General features: G+C 38.0%; 1 protein-coding gene across 2 annotated transcripts in view; it reads right to left on the bottom strand.

Annotated features, from left to right (window-relative positions):
- The window catches only part of pigo (phosphatidylinositol glycan anchor biosynthesis, class O), a 51,583-nt gene that overhangs the window by 20,648 nt on the left and 12,393 nt on the right, over nucleotides 1–18,542 (bottom strand). For both annotated transcript variants that reach the window (XM_072252467.1, XM_072252468.1), the window contains exons 2-5: nucleotides 16,300–16,443; nucleotides 9,000–9,123; nucleotides 4,161–4,320; nucleotides 2,941–3,117 (exon numbers count right to left, since the gene is read on the bottom strand). In XM_072252467.1, coding sequence (XP_072108568.1) covers nucleotides 2,941–3,117; nucleotides 4,161–4,320; nucleotides 9,000–9,123; nucleotides 16,300–16,443 — 605 coding nt within the window. The remainder of the gene's footprint in view (nucleotides 1–2,940; nucleotides 3,118–4,160; nucleotides 4,321–8,999; nucleotides 9,124–16,299; nucleotides 16,444–18,542) is intronic.

The following is an 18,542-nucleotide window of genomic DNA, read 5'->3' on the forward strand; positions in this document are numbered from 1 at the left end:
ATTAATGAAGTCCACACAAAAGTACATAGGATTCAGTAGTTAATTTAAATCTGAAATTGAGTTTCTGGTACACTTCTGACATTGTCAAGATTTTCAAAGATGACAAAGTAAAAGCTAGCTTTACAATCAGATTTCACATGACAATTAGATAACGCTGCTGGTCTTGCTACCTCTGGGCTCTGAAAAGGAAATGACCAATCCTGACTTTTATCCTGCTGTTAATTTAGAGTACAGAAAAATATGTTTCTGAATACTTCACTAGAAAGAAATTTAAGCATACATAATCCTGCTTGAGTCAAGCATCAAAAATTGGCAGCTCTGCACCTGAAAATGACAACCATGAATGATGAAGTCAAATTTGTAATTCAGGATAAAGGTTACACATATAAAACCACAGCTTCCAGAAATGTCAGAAATGTCCCTGCTGTATTACTAAACAGTTCACTCTGAAGGATTGCTTCATTCAAGGGAAGAGAGAAAATATCCTTGACCCATTTAAGGACAATTAGATATTCCTGAATGAATCTGAAATAGTGAGAGTACCAGCAGCTTAACTTTATCCAACATAATGTCTTGATCTGTTGCAATATTTAATGGTCACTGACAGCATTGATGGGCGTGACAAAATCCCAAGGTTCCACTGTGATTATCCTTAATCTAGCTCTGCAGCACCACTGATGTGCTAAATGGGACAGATATATCAACAGAAGCTCCAAATAGCTCAGCCCTGGGAGAGGAAGGATACACCAAGAAAATGGGTTACACCCGAGACAAAGTGCCACGATAGTGTAATTGTTTGCACGATGCTCAGGAGTTTGAAGCTCAATTACGGCACTGTTCTGTAAGGAGCCTCTGTATGCCCTCCCTGTAGAATGCGTGGGTTTTCTCCAGGTTCTCAGTTTCCTCCCATAGTCAAAAGACCTACCGTGTAGGTTAATTGGTCATTGTAAATTGTCTGCCGATTAGGATAGGGTTTATCAGGCTTGTCAGGGGTTGCTGGGTATGGCTCAAAGGGCCAGAAGGCCTACTCCGTGCAATATCGCGAAATAAATAAATATACACAATTTTAATATGCCTCTAGTGGCTAAACAAATTATAATTATAAAGTTTCTTTGCCTTCTGTTAAGTGGCTTGTATTTTCTCATTGATTAACTTTTTACCGCAGTATTGAATAAGTATTTTCCAATTGGATTATTATCTATAGATTAGAATGGAATTTTTCTCAACTCTATGGTATAAAGGAGGCTATTTTGTGCTAGGTGCCATCTTTTTTCTCTTCTTTATTTCTTTTCTTCTTCTAGTAAGAACTCCTGTTGCTGTTATGTTCCTATCAATTCTTAATAAAATGTTTGTGAAGCAACACCGGTTTTGCCTCATTCCTAACTTCTAAAAGAAACTTGAACTTAAACATGTGAATCCAACAGAACCCTAGAAGTAACTGGTTAGCATGAATCAAGGCAAAGCTTTCTATTGTCCGCGTTCATAGCTTGTACGAAAATGTTATGGTGGTTGGAGGTTGTGGTCATCATCAGGACATCCTTGACCAGCCATCTTCAGCTGCTTTATCAATAAGATTCCCTCCATTATCAAGACAGAAGTAGTGATGCAAGGTAATGATAAAATAACATTCAGTTGCATTTGCTGCTCCTCAAAAAATGAAGCAGCCCATGCCTCAATATCGGAAGACTCCAAATGCATTCAGGTATGTGCTGAAAAGTGGCAAGTAATGTCTGTTATACACAGACAAGAATATTTACAATTAGATTCCAGCCACCGTCTCTTGATATTCAACACATCACCACTACCAAATTCTCACCATCAGTATATGGGGGGGGGGGAGGGGTTGGAGATCACATGCGATCAGAAGCAAAAATGGACCACCACGTATTTACTGCTGCTACAAACAGGTATCCAGTAATAAGTGCCTTGTCTAACTCTACAAGTCTTTCCACTATCTACAGATCAGTAATGTGATGGAATACTCCCAAATTCAAAAAGCACTGCAGCAACTCAGCAAAACTCTTTAATATCATCTCCTAAATTCAAAATATCCAAATCTAGAAGGTAAAGCAAGCACAAGGAAATACACTTTCATCCTGGAACTATTATATTAGCAGCAGCATCTACCCCGCAAGGACTGCTGTAGCTCAAAGAATAGATCAATACCAAGACATTTAGGATTAGCCAACAAAATTAACCTCATCTGTCACATCCACATTCTGGGAAGAATAAATAACTCAGATCCATTTGCATGTTATAGATGATACCTGGGAGAAAATAACCCATGCACAATTCTGGCAACTTTATGTGCAGCAATATGTTATAAACTGACTGAGAAGCTTCCTTAATTTTTGAGAGGAGCATTTCCAGTAATATAATTTTGACTAAGAACTAGAGAATTCACTAGTTATCTTCGAAAAATCACTATCATAACAGCAAAAGAACATCCAAAACTTACACACGTTATTGTCCCCTCACATGTGGCACATAAACCATTAGTATACCAGCCTACTTTTAATAGTTTTTAAGTATTCATGCGCTTTGTCCTGTTTGCCAGTATATTACAAATGTAGTCTAATCCATGCAATATAGATGTACAAATCCTGTTATAATAATGCCTCCTCCAACTTATTTTCTCCTCTGTGCAGAGTACCAAGCATTCTATTCTGTGCATTTACACAGCAAAAAGATATAGCATACCACATTTTATCAACTATTTCTTTTTTTGCAATTGGAAATAGTTTCCTCATTTAGTCAAATTCCCAAATGAACAGAATAAAATATTTGCCTTGTTGCTGTAGAAAAACACTAATCTGGACCAAGCCAAGACACTTGTTTCTTCTATAACAGATTCAATAGAGTCTAAAATCATGGTGTCTGGAACTTGGGGAGAGGAAGCAAGATGGAAAACAATACACAACAAATCTTTTAGTCTTGTACCTGTATGGCATTGATGCGAAGTGCCTTTGCTTGCTCAAGATTATGATTATCACTCAGGTTTGGCAAAGATGTAAACATGTCCACAATCACCATGCCAATATTACTGTATGGAATAGGAATCCCAAGCAGAAGAGCCAAGGTTGGTACAAGATCTATCTGAGAGACAACCTCTGGGTCCTAAATGCAAATATATTTTGATGTAAATGAAAGTAAAAAAATACATAATTAAAGGAATGAATAAAAATTTCTCAAACAGAAATAAAAATAGACTGTCTTTGAATGTGGAGCTATTTCAATGAAAGGAAACACTCATTGGCTAAATATGTACAAATGTTTGTATCTGTATCTAAACAATAATTGCCTCTGTTCCCTGCATTCCTCCCAATTACTCTGTCGTTTCAAAAGTGCCTTTTCTAACTTTCCACATTGCAGAAGTTCAAAGTAAATCTATTATCTATCAAAGTACACGTATATACTATATACTTCTGAGATTCATTTTCTTGCAAAAAATCAATGAAAAACTACAAAGATATCAAATTGTGCAAATACAAAAAGAAAAACAAAGTAATAATGATAATTAAGCAATAGTTCATATAGAGAACACGAGTTGTAGTCAACCTGAAACTATACCTCTGCTTTTCCCTTCAGACTCTGCCAAATCTGAAACCTGTGAACTGTCAATTTCCTTTTCTAGTCAACCTACTTACTATTGAGTACTTAAATATTCAAACTACAGAAGACAGTCACTTGCTTTCAAGCCCTGTATTAGGTTAGCGAGACCTGGCAAGGAACACATCAGCTTTGAATAGCAATTGGATGGCTACTTGGAGAAGAGCAAGAGATCAAAATAGATGATCTTAATGATGGCTGATATTATGGTGCTTTCAATGGACAAATATGATCCTAAAATTGTGATTAATCTGGTTCAGTTTCAGACAGTTATTACAGAGAACAAAGGGTAAGAAAAAGGATTTGTGACATTGATTTAAGAACTATTCTTTGTGTATTAAAGAAAGCACTAATTTTTATTACACTATTTTGCTATGAATTTTTATTGTAAAAGAATTTTCTATTACTACATACGTTGGGGGCAACGTGTATTTGAAGTGTCTATGTCATATCTAAAAATTTAAATATGTTATATCTAGGAATGAATTGCAGCCACATTTCTGGTAATACAACATCCAGATAAATGCAACATGCTGCAAAATAGTACTTACTTCAGCAGCATTTTCCTCAAACATGGGAAATGGACTATAAACAAACAAAGCTGCATCAACTTCGCCTTCACTGTCACCTCCATGATCTCCTGTTTCCGTCATTCCATGATCTCCCATAACCACCAGCAAGGTATCATTTTGAAGTTTTGCAATTAATGACCTGTCAAATACAGAAAAATATCTTACCAGCAAAAGTTACTCTACATTTATTTTTACAATTTCCAACAGCTTAAATATTTAAAGTTCCTGGTGCACTTACCTAATAGAAATAATGTAGCTTAGACTTTAAGCCTACCATGCTACCTTGACTTCTTCAGATATTTAAGAGCTATTTTGTCTGCATCCTTCATTTCAGACAAGCTAGTTCACCTTGGCTTACTTACCAGTGTCCTGTCTTCATTGTGGTCAGCAAGTTACCTGCCCCAAGGCGGTCAAAATTATAACACTTGCCACTTGCATACAAATCCAGAGGCAAAGAAAGAAGGGTGTCCGTGAACTGTACATGGTCCAGGGGTGTGTGCGGCACCATGACATGCAGTGGACCCCTCAACCTCAGGGGTCCGCCAAGGGCTGAACCAAGCACCAACCTAGCCTGGTGCACAAAAGCAGCAGTTTCCTATGATAAAGTAAACAAGGTTTGATATGTCATTTCTTATCCCTTCCCTACAATGCAGGAAAGTGACAATATCTCCTTTACAGTCACAATTTGACTGTACACCATACAGTCCAAACGTGAATGAAAACAAAGTGATGACTCAGGACCATAAAGGCACACAATATCTCTCAATGTTGCAACATAATGATCCATGTACAGACCTTGCAGTTCCTATATGCATTTTGACAACAATCTCTACAGGGCGAGCTGTCTGAACTACTATCACCCAGTGGTACTCACATCTGCTGGGATGAAGTGCTTTGAAAGGTTGGTCATGGCTAGAATCAACTCCTGCCTAAGTGAGGATCTGCAATTTGCCTATCAGCACAATAGGTCTACAGTGGGTGCAATCTCACTAGCTCTCCACTTGATCTTGGATCGCATGGATAATTGTAATACCTACATCAGGTTGCTGTTAAATGATTACAGCTCAGCATTCAACACACTGTTCAAATCAACAAGCTCCCAAACCTGGGCCTCTGTACTTCTTTCTGCAACTGGATCCTTGACTTCTTCACTGGGAGACCAGTCAGTGCAGATCAGAAATAACATCTCTTCCTCCTCACATCAAAGATGCATGCTTAGCCCACTGCTTCACTCTCTCTACACCGACTGTGTGGCTATGCACAGCTTAAATGCCATTTATAAATTCGCTGATGACACAATTATTGTTGGCAGAATTTCAGATGGTGACAAGAAGGAGCACAGGAGTGAGAAAAGTAAGCTGGTTGAGTGATGTCGCAACAACAACCTTGCATTTAATGTCAGTAAGACCAAGGAACTGATGGGGACTTCAGGAAGGGGAATTCAAGGGAACACACACAAGTCCTCATCTGGTATGGAGGGGCCACTGCACAGATCGGAAAATACTGCAGAAAGCTGTAAACTCAGCCAGCTCCATCATGGGCACTACTGCATCTAGAACACCTTCAAAAGATGAGGCCTCAAAAAGGCAGCATCCATTATTAAGCACCCCCATCACACCCAAGACATGCCCTCTTCTCATTGCTACCATCAAGGTGGTGGTACAGGACCTTAACGACACATACTCAGTGTTTCAGGAATGGTTTCTTTCCCTCCACCATCAAATTTCTGAATGGACAATGAACCCATGAACACTACCTCACTAATATTTTCCTCTCATTTTGCACTACTTCCTTAATATTTTTCTTATATACTGTGCTTCTTATTGTAATTTATAGTTTTTATTATGATGCATTGCAAAGTACTGCTGCTGCAAAACAATACATTTCATGACAAATGCCAGTGAAATTAAACCCAATTCTGACATATATGGATTTTGGTAATAAATCTACTTTGAACATTGTGAATTTTTAAGCACATACATCCAAATGTAGCAACAAGATTAAGTACCAGATAACCTATTTCTTTTTAAACAATGTTAATCGAGGGATAAGCATTGACGAGGATACCAAAGATCAATACTGATAGCATTTTGGGACCTTTTACATCCATCTGAAGAGAGAACAGGGGCTTTGTTTAACATCTAATCTAGACAGATAGATCTAACATCTATCTAATCCAAAGTAAAGTACCTCCAGCAGTGCAGCACTCTTGAAGTTTAAGCACAGAAGCTGTTTCTGGAATTGTAGAATTAAATATCTTGTTGCTATCAAAAGAGCCACAGCAGAATAAAATATAAACAAGCTGACAACTCTACACCTACACAATAGTAACTATTTGAGAAATGTTCTGTAAAATCCTGCAGGAATATAGCACTAAAAAAAAATTGCTTTTTTCATTTATATTCATTGATGTTGAAAATGATACAGAAAAAAACATGTCAAATCTATATAATGAGATTTTGAAATATCTGAATTTTTTTCCTTTTGCAGATCTATAAATACAAGTTATATTGATAATAAGTATGTTGAAATTCTACTCAAGGTTCAAGAAAAATTTTCAGTCTTCAATCTTGGAAGTTTTATCTGCAGTCATTGGTTCCTTGAATTTGTACACAGGAAACTCCTTAACATAAACACGAATGAGAAAGGCAATTAAATCAGCTCTAATAGCTGTCCTTGCATTCTGCACTCTCAGCTTCAGCCAAAAGCTTATCTCGTTAAGCTGTCTGATGATGTGCATTCTGAATACCTCATTAAGGTGGCACAGTAGCATAGCAATTAACACAATCACTTTACAGTGCCAATGATCACTGATCAGGGTTCAATTCCAACCACCGCCTGTAAGGAGTCTGGACATTCTCCAAGTGACCAGTAGGTTTCCAACATGCACTCACGTTTCCTCCCACATTCCAAAAGATGCATAGCAGGGTTAGTGAATTGTGAGTAGATTACGTTGGCGCCAGAAGCATGGTGACACATGTGGGCTTCCCAGCACAACCCGCGTTGATTTGATTTTACGTAAACAACACATTTTACTTGTATTTCGATGCATATGTGAAAAATAAAGCTAATCTTTAATAAAGCTAATTTCAATGACCAAGTGCTCAATCCCCATTAGCTGGCTCAATATGAACAACAATGCCACATTCACAAAGCTGGTTGGGCATGTCTGGCAAACTGAAACTGACAAAGTTCTAAATTTTGACAATTCTTTTTTATATAATTTTTAGTATTGGTATCTTCCCCTGGACCAACAGCTCTATGATGGAACAGAATTCTGTAGGAGTATAACTGAGTATCACTTGTTCTTTGTGGGGAAAATTAACTTGCATAAACCCATTGTCTTAGGTGATTAATTGCTCAATTAAGACACTGAGTGAGTAGTGCTTTTTTTTAATGCTTTACCCCTTCCTTTAGCACAATATTGCCTCAGCCCAATCAAGACATCTTGCCTGCTTTGCGTAAATTTGATGCTACAAAATACGAGAATGAACGTATGTGTTAAGATCACTTTACAAAATTCAAGTTCTTAAAATTTGTTTTTTTCCTTTTATTGTCTTATATTTTCATTCCTCCAAGCTCTGTATGATTGTTGATTACTGATCTATTGCATACGCAGCCTGCTAAGAATCCATGGAATTAATGCAGGTGGGTACCCGCTGGTCAACGTGGACATAGTAGGCCCAATGGACTGTTTCCAATGCTGTATGATTCTATAGTCCAACAAACCAATTTTGCCACAGAATCATCACAGACAATCCGAATACTGTTTCATCTCTAACATACTATTGGCAATGCATTCTGCTCGGCAATCAGGATACAGAATTTTAGTCCATTATAAACTATGCTAAGAATTTAGCTTCATGTTAATCAACACTTTGAGTACATTTTAATCTTCTAAACACTTGAGTGGTAAGTTAACGAATATGATTATAAGAAAGTATTTACTGAAATGGTTTTATAATGTCTCACTAATTTAAGTTTACAACGGAACAAGCTTCATTGTTTCATGTAGTGAGACTACATGAGATAATGAAGTTAGAGACAATACACTGTACAACAGAGACAGGTTGCAACTCTGAACCACTTGTTTTCTTCTGGACTGACGGGGATTGAGACCAGTGGTAGTGAACAGCCTAAAAACATTCTACTAGTTAAACCAGACAGATCTAGCTTTTTTAGGGCCCTGTGAGGAAGAGAACGCAAAGGGAACTTTTTTGCTAGGTTCTTGGCCTGTTTACTTTGTGCTTACATATCCAAGTAATCCAACAAGACAAATAGTACCAGGCTTACAAATGTTTGTTTAAAATGATATTTTTAATAGTAATAATAATTTTTGTTTAAAATAATAATATTTATTTTTAAAGCTCTTAATGGTCTGGGACCAGAGTATATCCCAGAATCGTTTTATACTCCTGCTCAAACTCTCAGGTCTTCTTCTAGTGGTCTCATAAATTTAAACAATTTCCCTCAAAAGGGGTATTGACAGGTCAGCTTCATTGACCTATGCTCCTGAACTGTGGAAATGAGTACCTAAAACGATAAGGAACGTAGACTCAGCTGGCACATTTAAACAGCAGGTCAAAACCTATTAATTTAACCTTGTTTTTAAACTAACAACTTTTTGTATTCATTTTTATTTTTTACATTAATTTCATGTTTGCACTTGATCCCCATTGTAAAGCACTTTGAACTACACCGCCTGAATGAAAAGTGTTCTATAGATAAGTTATTATTATTAATTGCAACAAATCAATACTCAAACCCATTATATTGGCCTTCAATATTATCTAATTGCAGTCCTCACATAAAGCATACCTCAGCATCTGGTTCATCTGATTGAGTTTTTTGGCCATCATTGGGTGGTCAGGCCCATATCGATGCCCACAGTGGTCAACTCCCAGAAAGTGTGCTATGAGTACATCCCATTCACCAGTTTCCACTATAAGCAAAGTAGAAAGCATAATATTACCGTCAAAACAGAGCAATTGCAATCTATTCTTCCAATTCAAACACAGATAAAAATAATTAACTATATACAGTTAAAAACTTACAAAAACTTGTTAACGAGACTTACAAAAATCAATAAATTACTCAAACTGGAAGCCTGCAATCAAAACAGAAAATGTTGCGGATACTCAGCATGTCAGGCATGGTATGTGGAAAGACACAGATGCTGCCTATTTACAACATTTTCAGCTTCTAATAAAGAGATGTTCCATTGAATAAGGAAGTTACCATAGTGCCAAAATGAATAGAAATGGAAATCCTAAATTGAGGGAAACCACTACAAAGCGCAAAGGAATACTAAGACACTAGATAATGCATCCCCACCCCCCCAGAACACACAGAGAAAATCTACAGGTTTCCTCCGCTATCCGAAGGTACAGCGTTCCTATGAAACTGGCGTAAGGCGAAAAAGCAATTACCATTAATTTATATGGGAAAATTTTTTAAGCGTTCCCACACCCAAAAAATAACCTAACCAAATCATACCAAATAGCACATAAAACCTAAAATAACACTAACATATAGTAAAAGCAGGAATGATATGATAAATACACAGCCTATATAAAGTAGAAATAATGTATGTACAGTGTAGTTTCACTTAACAGAATCCGGAAGTTTGAGCCAAAATCAATTTGTCAAAAAAAATTAGCATGTACACGCATGTGCACATCACGCATTCGCACGTACACGCATATCATGCATGCACACGTACACGCATTCGCACATCACACATGCGCACACACCTGCCTACGCAAGGCTTCAAGGTCATGGTAGTCTTTCTTGAGGTAAGCATAAGTTTAAAGCGAGCGTCTTTTTTCGTAAAAGCAAAAATCCTCTTTCGGTTAATGAAAACAGGTACTAATGTAGGTCTTTCGTAAAAGCGAAATGTTATAAAGAGAACGTTTGGAAAGCGGGGGACACCTGTATTACCAAATTCATAATTACATGCTGTAAAATTTACATGTGAATGATAAACATGGTTCATCACCCAAGTGTTTATGACAAACTGAGAAACAAGTTATGTAGTTAAATGACATACAGGATAAATTAGAACACTACCAATAGAACTACACTACAATAAAATGTTAGTTCTTAATAGTTAACGATGGAGGAATTCATCCAGTATATGCAGCCATGTTCTTTTCATTCACTGTGATTTAACAAAATCAACGCAGACACCTACAGTAGATAATGGGCTGCCTTCATACAATGCTATCGACAATTACATTCCTCCAAATTTTCATTACCATTGTAATATTCAAGATGATTGCCGATATTTTTAAATTCTTCATAGTTCTTAACTTGTTGAAGTAGTGAAATAGTTTCATCTTCACTCCTGGCCGTTTCTGGCATCTCCAAGCCCAAATGCTTGCGACCGCAGTGAGCAAAGTAGTTCAGAATTGTTTTGCAGCTTATTTCTCACGAACTATCAGTGACAAATATCTGTGCTTTTTGAATACAAACATACAACTGGCGCTATTTTTAAAAAATTAGCTCTAATCACAGTGTAGTGTCTAACAGCAGCACAAATGCGCTGACTGAAGCTAGTTAGAATCAGTTCAGCAACAGTCCCCTACCCCAATTGAGCAGCATGTCACATATAAATTAAGGGAATCCTGGTAATTTTCTCCATTAGTTTTTGTTCTTTCAGGGTTGTCCTAAATAAATGGCTGCCCTATTTAATCAATGGCTCAATTAACCATAATCTGCTGTATTTCATTCCAGGGAAGCCTTCAAAGGGGAAATTTTGAGAGTGCAAAGTTTGTATGTTCCTGTCAGGATTAAAGGCAAATTGAATAGGAATAAGGAACCTTGGTTCTCAAGGGATATTGCAATTCTGATAAAGAAGAAGAGGGAGTTGTATGAAATGTATAGGAAACAGGGGGTAAATCAAGTGCCTGAGGAGTATAAGAAGTGCAAGAAAATACTTAAGAAAGAAGTTAGGAGGGCTAAAAGAAGACATGAGGTTGCCTTGGCAGTCAAAGTGAAGGATAATCCAAAGAGCTTTTACAAGTATATTAAGAGCAAAAGGATTGTAAGGGATAAAATTGGTCCTCTTGAAGATCAGAGTGGTTGGCTTTGTGCGGAACCAAAGGAAATGGGGGAGATCTTAAATAGGTTTCTTGCGTCTGTATTTACTAGGGAAGCTGGCATGAAATCTATGGAATTGAGGGAGTCGAGTAGTGAGACCATGGAAACTGTACAGATTGAAAAGGAGGAGGTGCTTGCTGTCTTGAGGAAAATTAAAGTGGATAAATCCCCGGGACCTGACAGAGTGTTCCCTCGGACCTTGAAGGAGACTAGTGTTGAAATTGCAGGGGCCCTGGCAGAAATATTTAAAATGTCGCTGTCTACGGGTGAAGTGCCGGAGGATTGGAGAGTGGCTCATGTTGTTCCGTTGTTTAAAAAAGGATCGAAAAGTAATCCGGGAAATTATAGGCCGGTGAGTTTAACGTCAGTAGTAGGTAAGTTATTGGAGGGAGTACTAAGAGACAGAATCTACAAGCATTTGGATAGACAGGGGCTTATTAGGGAGAGTCAACATGGCTTTGTGCGTGGTAGGTCATGTTTGACCAATCTGTTGGGAGTTTTTCGAAGAGGTTACCAGGAAAGTGGATGAAGGGAAGGCAGTGGATATTGTCTACATGGACTTCAGTAAGGCCTTTGACAAGGTCCCGCATGGGAGGTTAGTTAGGAAAATTCAGTCGCTAGGTATACATGGAGAGGTGGTAAATTGGATTAGACATTGGCTCGATGGAAGAAGCCAGAGAGTGGTGGTAGAGAATTGCTTCTCTGAGTGGAGGCCTGTGACTAGTGGTGTGCCACAGGGATCAGTGCTGGGTCCATTGTTATTTGTCATCTATATCAATGATCTGGATGATAATGTGGTAAATTGGATCAGCAAGTTTGCTGATGATACAAAGATTGGAGGTGTAGTAGACAGTGAGGAAGGTTTTCAGAGCCTCAGAGGGACTTGGACCAGCTGGAAAAATGGGCTGAAAAATGGCAGATGGAGTTTAATACTGACAAGTGTGAGGTATTGCACGTTGGAAGGACAAACCAACATAGAACATACAGGGTTAATGGTAAGGCACTGAGAGTGCAGTGGAACAGAGGGATCTGGGAATACAGATACAAAATTCCCTAAAAGTGTCATCACAGGTAGATAGGGTCGTAAAGGGAGCTTTTGGTACATTGGCCTTTATTAATCGAAGTATTGAGTATAAGAGCTGGAATGTTATGATGAGGTTGTATAAGGCATTGGTGAGGCCGAATCTGGAGTATTGTGTTCAGTTTTGGTCACCAAATTACAGGAAGGATATAAATAAGGTTGAAAGAGTGCAGAGAAGGTTTACAAGGATGTTGCCGGGACTTGAGAAACTCAGTTACAGAGAAAGGTTGAATAGGTTAGGACTTTATTCCCTGGAGCGTAGAAGAATGAGGGGAGATTTGATAGAGGTATATAAAATTATGATGGGTATAGATAGAGTGAATGCAAGCAGGCTTTTTCCACTGAGGCAAGGGGAGAAACAAACCAGAGGACATGGGTTAAGGGTGAGGGGGGAAAAGTTTAAAGGGAACATTAGGGGGGGCTTCTTCACACAAGAGAGTGGTGGGAGTATGGAATGAGCTGCCAGACGAGGTGGTAAATGCGGGTTCTTTTTCAACATTTAAGAATAAATTGGACAGATACATGGATGGGAGGTGTATGGAGGGATATGGTCCGTGTGCAGGTCAGTGGGACTAGGCAGAAAATGGTTCGGCACAGCCAAGAAGGGCCAAAGGGCCTGTTTCTGTGCTGTAGTTTCTATGGTTCTATGGTATCTGTAAGCTGGCACTATGTACAAATTACTAATGCTGGCTCTCATAAAAGACATAAAAGTCTGTTATTCACTCTAAGGAAGTAAATCACCTGATATGGTCCATCTAAGAACCTTGTCTGTGATAATAGAGGGTGCATACTGCCTGGAGGTCTGTCACCAGTGGTGTCTCATGGAGATCTATACAGGGACTCTGCTCTTTGTGATTTTTATAAATTACACTCAGAGCCTGCATGGTGCTGATTCGTTACAACACAGTTATTCAATTCTTTATTGAATATATTTTTTTTAAATGACAAATAATCATTCTAAGCAACACTTAAAACTATTCAAGAGCAGCCACTATTACAGTAAACATTCAATCAGCCAATGAGAAAACTTCACACACTCTGAGTCACTCACAGCCAATCATGCAATAGTTCTCACTCTACCTTCCCCTCCCTTGCCAATTTATTCCATTTTTTTCACCCATAATGTCTGGAAAACAGCCTACAACTTCCAGTGAGGGTAGTACATCTAAGATGTCTAGGAAAAGCATCAGCACTGGATGTGAAACTGCAAGTGATAAGGCGTTTGGAAGCTGGTGAGTATCAGGATGATGTTGAAGAGTTACTGCGTTCTCATGGTGAGAGCCTTAATAATGAAGAGCTTCGAAAATTGGCAGAGCAACACATCCTAGGTGAATCTGAGGACACAGATTGAGAAGAGGAAACATCAACAAGAAATCTCACCACAAAATTCTTCAGCACAAGCATCACCAAAGTCACACAAATCATGGACCAGTTCATCGATAATGACCCTGACTGGGAGTGAAGCAATAAGGCAAAACGAGGTGCTCTTGACATGATTTCCTGCTACCGAAAACTACTTCATGAGAGGAAACTTAAGAAAAGGCAGTCAAATCTCGATGCCTACTTGAAGAAGAAGCCAAAGTTGGAAGAGGACCCATAGCCTGGTCCCTCCTCAAAGATGTAACCACCTCCCGCTTCTCTCCACTGCTGCTGTGATGTGTTGCTGCTCCACTGATGTACAGGTTAGGCCTATTTGTGTGTTTGTTACTCCATAAATTACTGTGTATACATAAAATAATATGGATCAATATCTTGGGTTTGATTTTCTTTATCAGGCACACATGTCCATTTGCATAATGTTATAATGACTCCACATAGTGCTGATTTACATGGCACTCCACCTCCGAAAGACGCATCCTCAGCTTTAAGCAGGGTCTGAGCGTACTTGGATGAGGAAGTGGAAGGGTGGGTTAGTTTATTGTGGTTCAAGAGCCACAAAGTAATATTGTAGCTCTATAAAACTCTGGGTAGGCCACACTTGGAATATTGTGTCCAAGCAATATAGTTGAATTTTAAAGTGATTGGAGGAAAGTTTAGGAGGGATGCCAGAAGTAGTTTTGTTTAATACACAGAGTGTGGTAGGTGCGTAACTTGCTGCCAGAGGTGATGGTAGAGGCAGATACATTAGGGATATTTAAGAGTCCTCCACTTTCCTATCATCCACATGCCTCTCCAGTCTATCTGGAAGGGAAGGGCTAGAGTGATTTTAGAGTAGGTTAAAAAGTTGGCATATCATGGGCCAAAGGGCTTGTACAATACTGTACTATGTTCTGTATATATATTTTTAAAATCCACAATATATTTCTAATACCACACAAAAAACTCTTCAGTCTATTCATCAGCCATGACAAATTTGTTCACTTCAGCTTTGAGGCTGTAGGTACAAATCTCACCAGAGATGAAAGCATAACAATGGTATCCTAAACCAGGAATGAAGACAATTCATGCTCAATGCGATAGCTTTCAGATGCGATTTTAAACTATCAGGGAAACACAAAATATTGAATGACAATTTCAACGAGCAGGGAATCTATCCCCAGTGATCCAGTCAATAATTTAATTTTGTAACTTATTGTCTTATTATCAAACTGCTGTTTGTGGAGTTTGCAAAGGATAAAGTGATTACTAAAACTGGCTATAAAGAACTTTAGAGCATCATGACAGGCACATTTTTTCTTTCTAATTAAAGAAAACTAACAGGAATTATTAGTTCCATAAATTTAGGTTTGATAGATCTATTAGGGCATATTCTAGAGATATGGAATATAGGAAATACTAATTCAACAGCAAATAGTCTTCAGATCTGGAAATGGATTATAGATTGAATTTTAAGTGCAGCTCAGAACAATGGTCTTCTGGGAGCTGCATTTTGGGGTTAATTGCAGACCAGAAAACACTCCGTTGACCTGAGATGTCTCCACATGCATGAATGCAATAAAATCCCCATTCATCTGAGATGTCCGCATATGCAGACAGCAGTAACTAACATTCATTTTGGGCATGCTGGTGTGAAGACCTAGGTATTGGAAAATTATATGTATCCCAAAGGAAGCATTATGAATGCATTGTAACTATAGAAATCATTCTGCTGTTACCTTTGTTCTTTAACATATAAAAATGTGATGTACCGTTGGGTCAGGGAGTGACTGCAAGTGCTGCCAGCTTGTGTGTGCAAATAAAGATTTTTATATACTCCCAGCTACTGTCTCTCCAGGGGCTTTTGTTGATAGTCACAACGGAGCTAACTCAACTTCCAGCAGCAAGTTGTGCCATTTGGATGAAAGCAGTATTCAAAGATTTTTGCTGTATTCAGTAAATAAGGTATAGATCATTGGTTATTGGTGTTAGAGTGAGGTTTTTTTGGGTAGATGATTTGTTTACACTTAAATGACTTTGGCCACCAGACTTCTATTTGACTATTTGACAAAGTACTGTGGATTGAGTCCACAACAATGTGCTTCCTAAAAAGGTGTGAATACCAGATGCTTCTGGCGCCATAGTTTGACCAGATGCTGTAGTTTCGAAGACGGTATTATCTATACATTATAAATATTAATTGTCTTCTATGTTAGCACGTAAAATGCCAAATAAATGTATTGTGGATTTAACTTGCATTCCTAAAGACTGTGGATACCAACCCAGACATGTTGGCGTCGGAAGGAAAGGATGAAGTTAGGAGGTGTGATGTTTGTAGGTAGTTTCAAAAGGAAGCATTGTCTATAACTTTTTAAGTAGCAATTGCCTTTGTGTTTAGCATATAAACATCAATCCCACATTGGGCTAGCAGACCTTCCTACCGAAGGCGTCTCCGTCGGTATGATGCCTGCTGTACCTTGTTGTGTCGAATAACGAAGCTGTTTTGTATCTACCAGTGACTCTGTCTCCCTGGTGATTTCATCCACGCTACAACAATTGGGATACTGAGCAATTTCTTACCTGTTGTGAAAATATGTTGAAGAATACCATCATCCACTGTATGAAGGTCTCTCACATTAAATGAAGCAAAGGGGAATGATCTGTAAAACTTATTTGGAAACAGTCCTTCCCAAGTGTCATCTCCCATGAATATCACTTTCTTCTCTGAAGGAACAAAACACAGATAGATGTAATTAATATACTAAATAGAAAATGCATATTTTCATGCTGCATTTGAAAAACAAGAAATTGCAGTTGCTGAAAATCCAAAACAAAACAGAAATGTTCAGCAGCATCCAATAACAGAAATAAAGTGAAAGCTTCCAGTCAATGATCTCAGCAAGATTAGAAGTCAAAAATGTTTTAAATTCAGGGAATGATATGAAAACAAAGATTGTGATAGATAGAGATTAAATGGCATGGTCATTAATCACAGCTACTTCTTCCTGCAGAAGGTGTAGATGACGAATGAGAACAGAAGTAAGAGAGAAATCTGGAACTGTGATATTGCTGGAAATCAGAAAAAGGAACATAAAGCAGATCAGGCAGCATACAAGTGTTGTTAATGTTTCAGGTTGATGACCTTTCATCCAACAGGCAAGTTCTGATACAAACTTGGAAAGTCAAATTATCAACAAATTCAGAAAACAAACATTTAGTCAGAGTGGCTACTTTTGATCAAAGGTCTTCAGGAGATGTGTTACCCCTACTCCTTCCCTTACTCCAGAACTTAAAGTGTTCTGTTTTGAAGAACATATGAAATAGGTGTGGGTCATTCTGTCCCTCTTGCCTGCAAAGGCAATTAGAACAATCATGGCTGACCTTATACCTCAGTGCCACCTTACTGTTCTACATCTGCTCCCTTAATGTCCAAAAATATTAACTCTTTTTCCCTCTCATAATTTATTTCCAGCCTTTTCTTGTTTTTTACTTTGCAATGTTAATGCACTTTGTATAAAGACTAACCCACGAGGTCAACTTTCTTTTCCTTGAATTGTCTAACTGTAAAACCAACCCATGTATAAAGCAGGGTATCACGGAACATGTATCACTAAGTCAATTTTATTTTTATTTATTTAATGAGATACAGCGCAAAACAGGCCAGTTTAAGCCGCGCCGCCCAGTAATCCCCCAATTTAATCCTAGCCTAATCATAGGACAATTTACAATGGCCAGTTAACCTACTAGTCAGTACATCATTGGACTGCGATAGATAAGAGATTAAATGGCACAAATTTAATGCCATTAAATGGTATGGTCATTAATCACAGCTACTTTTTCCTGCAGAATGAGAACAGAAGTAAGAGAAAAATCTGGAACTGTGATATTGCTGGAAATCTGAAAAAAAGGAACAATCAGCAGATCAGGCAGCCTACATAAAGAAGTAAATGTTAAAAACAGGAGCATCCAGAGGAAACGCAAAGTCATGAGAGAATGTAAAAACTCCTTACAGGCAGGGGTTGGAACTGAACCCATGTCACCTGATCTATAAATTGTGCTAACCACTACACCGCTGTGCCACTCTCCTTTGTTTTTGTATATTTGCTTACTGTCAATATTGTTCATTGCCTTCATTCCCTCTTATGTATTCATAATGCTAACTTAGAAAAACAAGTGGGGTGTATTATTTGAAACTGCATTTTAAAATCATTTTTGAGGAAAATAATAATCAACACTTCAATCATATTTAACAGCACAAATTTTTGAAAGCCACAGGAGGTATTGCTTTAGATTTTTGGGATTAATAATAGGGTTTGTCCAGGCCAAAGAGGCTGCAACTCAATCTGGCCAGCACCAATATCCTTTCAATTACATTGACAGAGGAATAGGATGCCTGAACATAAATTCTGAAGAAAAAAAAACAGGTGGAGATGATAGGCAGAAAATTAGCAAGTTTGAAAGGCAGAATAAACAAAATAGATGATAAAGCAGTCTCACTGTGAATAATGGCATACAAGGAAACAAACTGAAGGCACAGAATATAACAGTATAGTATTTTGGCTATTACTCGCATAGTTTAAATTGGGACAAGAAAAGCATCTAGTGTTCCCAGTTGCAGAGTTTTCAAACCAGACAGAGAAAAGGATTAAAATGGGTAACAATATAACTTAAAGAAGCAAAGCTGTGGGAAGGATCCAAGAAGCTGTTTGGGTTTAATTGGAAAGCAAAAAAAGGCAACTCGCAATGTTTTACAAAACAGTCCAAGGAAAAAGAAAGAACAAATATGTACGTAAATTTCTGACTTGTAAAAGCACTAGGGTATT

The sequence above is a fragment of the Mobula birostris genome, chromosome 3 (genome assembly GCF_030028105.1).
Source record: "Mobula birostris isolate sMobBir1 chromosome 3, sMobBir1.hap1, whole genome shotgun sequence".
Classification (NCBI taxonomy): Eukaryota; Metazoa; Chordata; class Chondrichthyes; order Myliobatiformes; family Myliobatidae; genus Mobula; species Mobula birostris.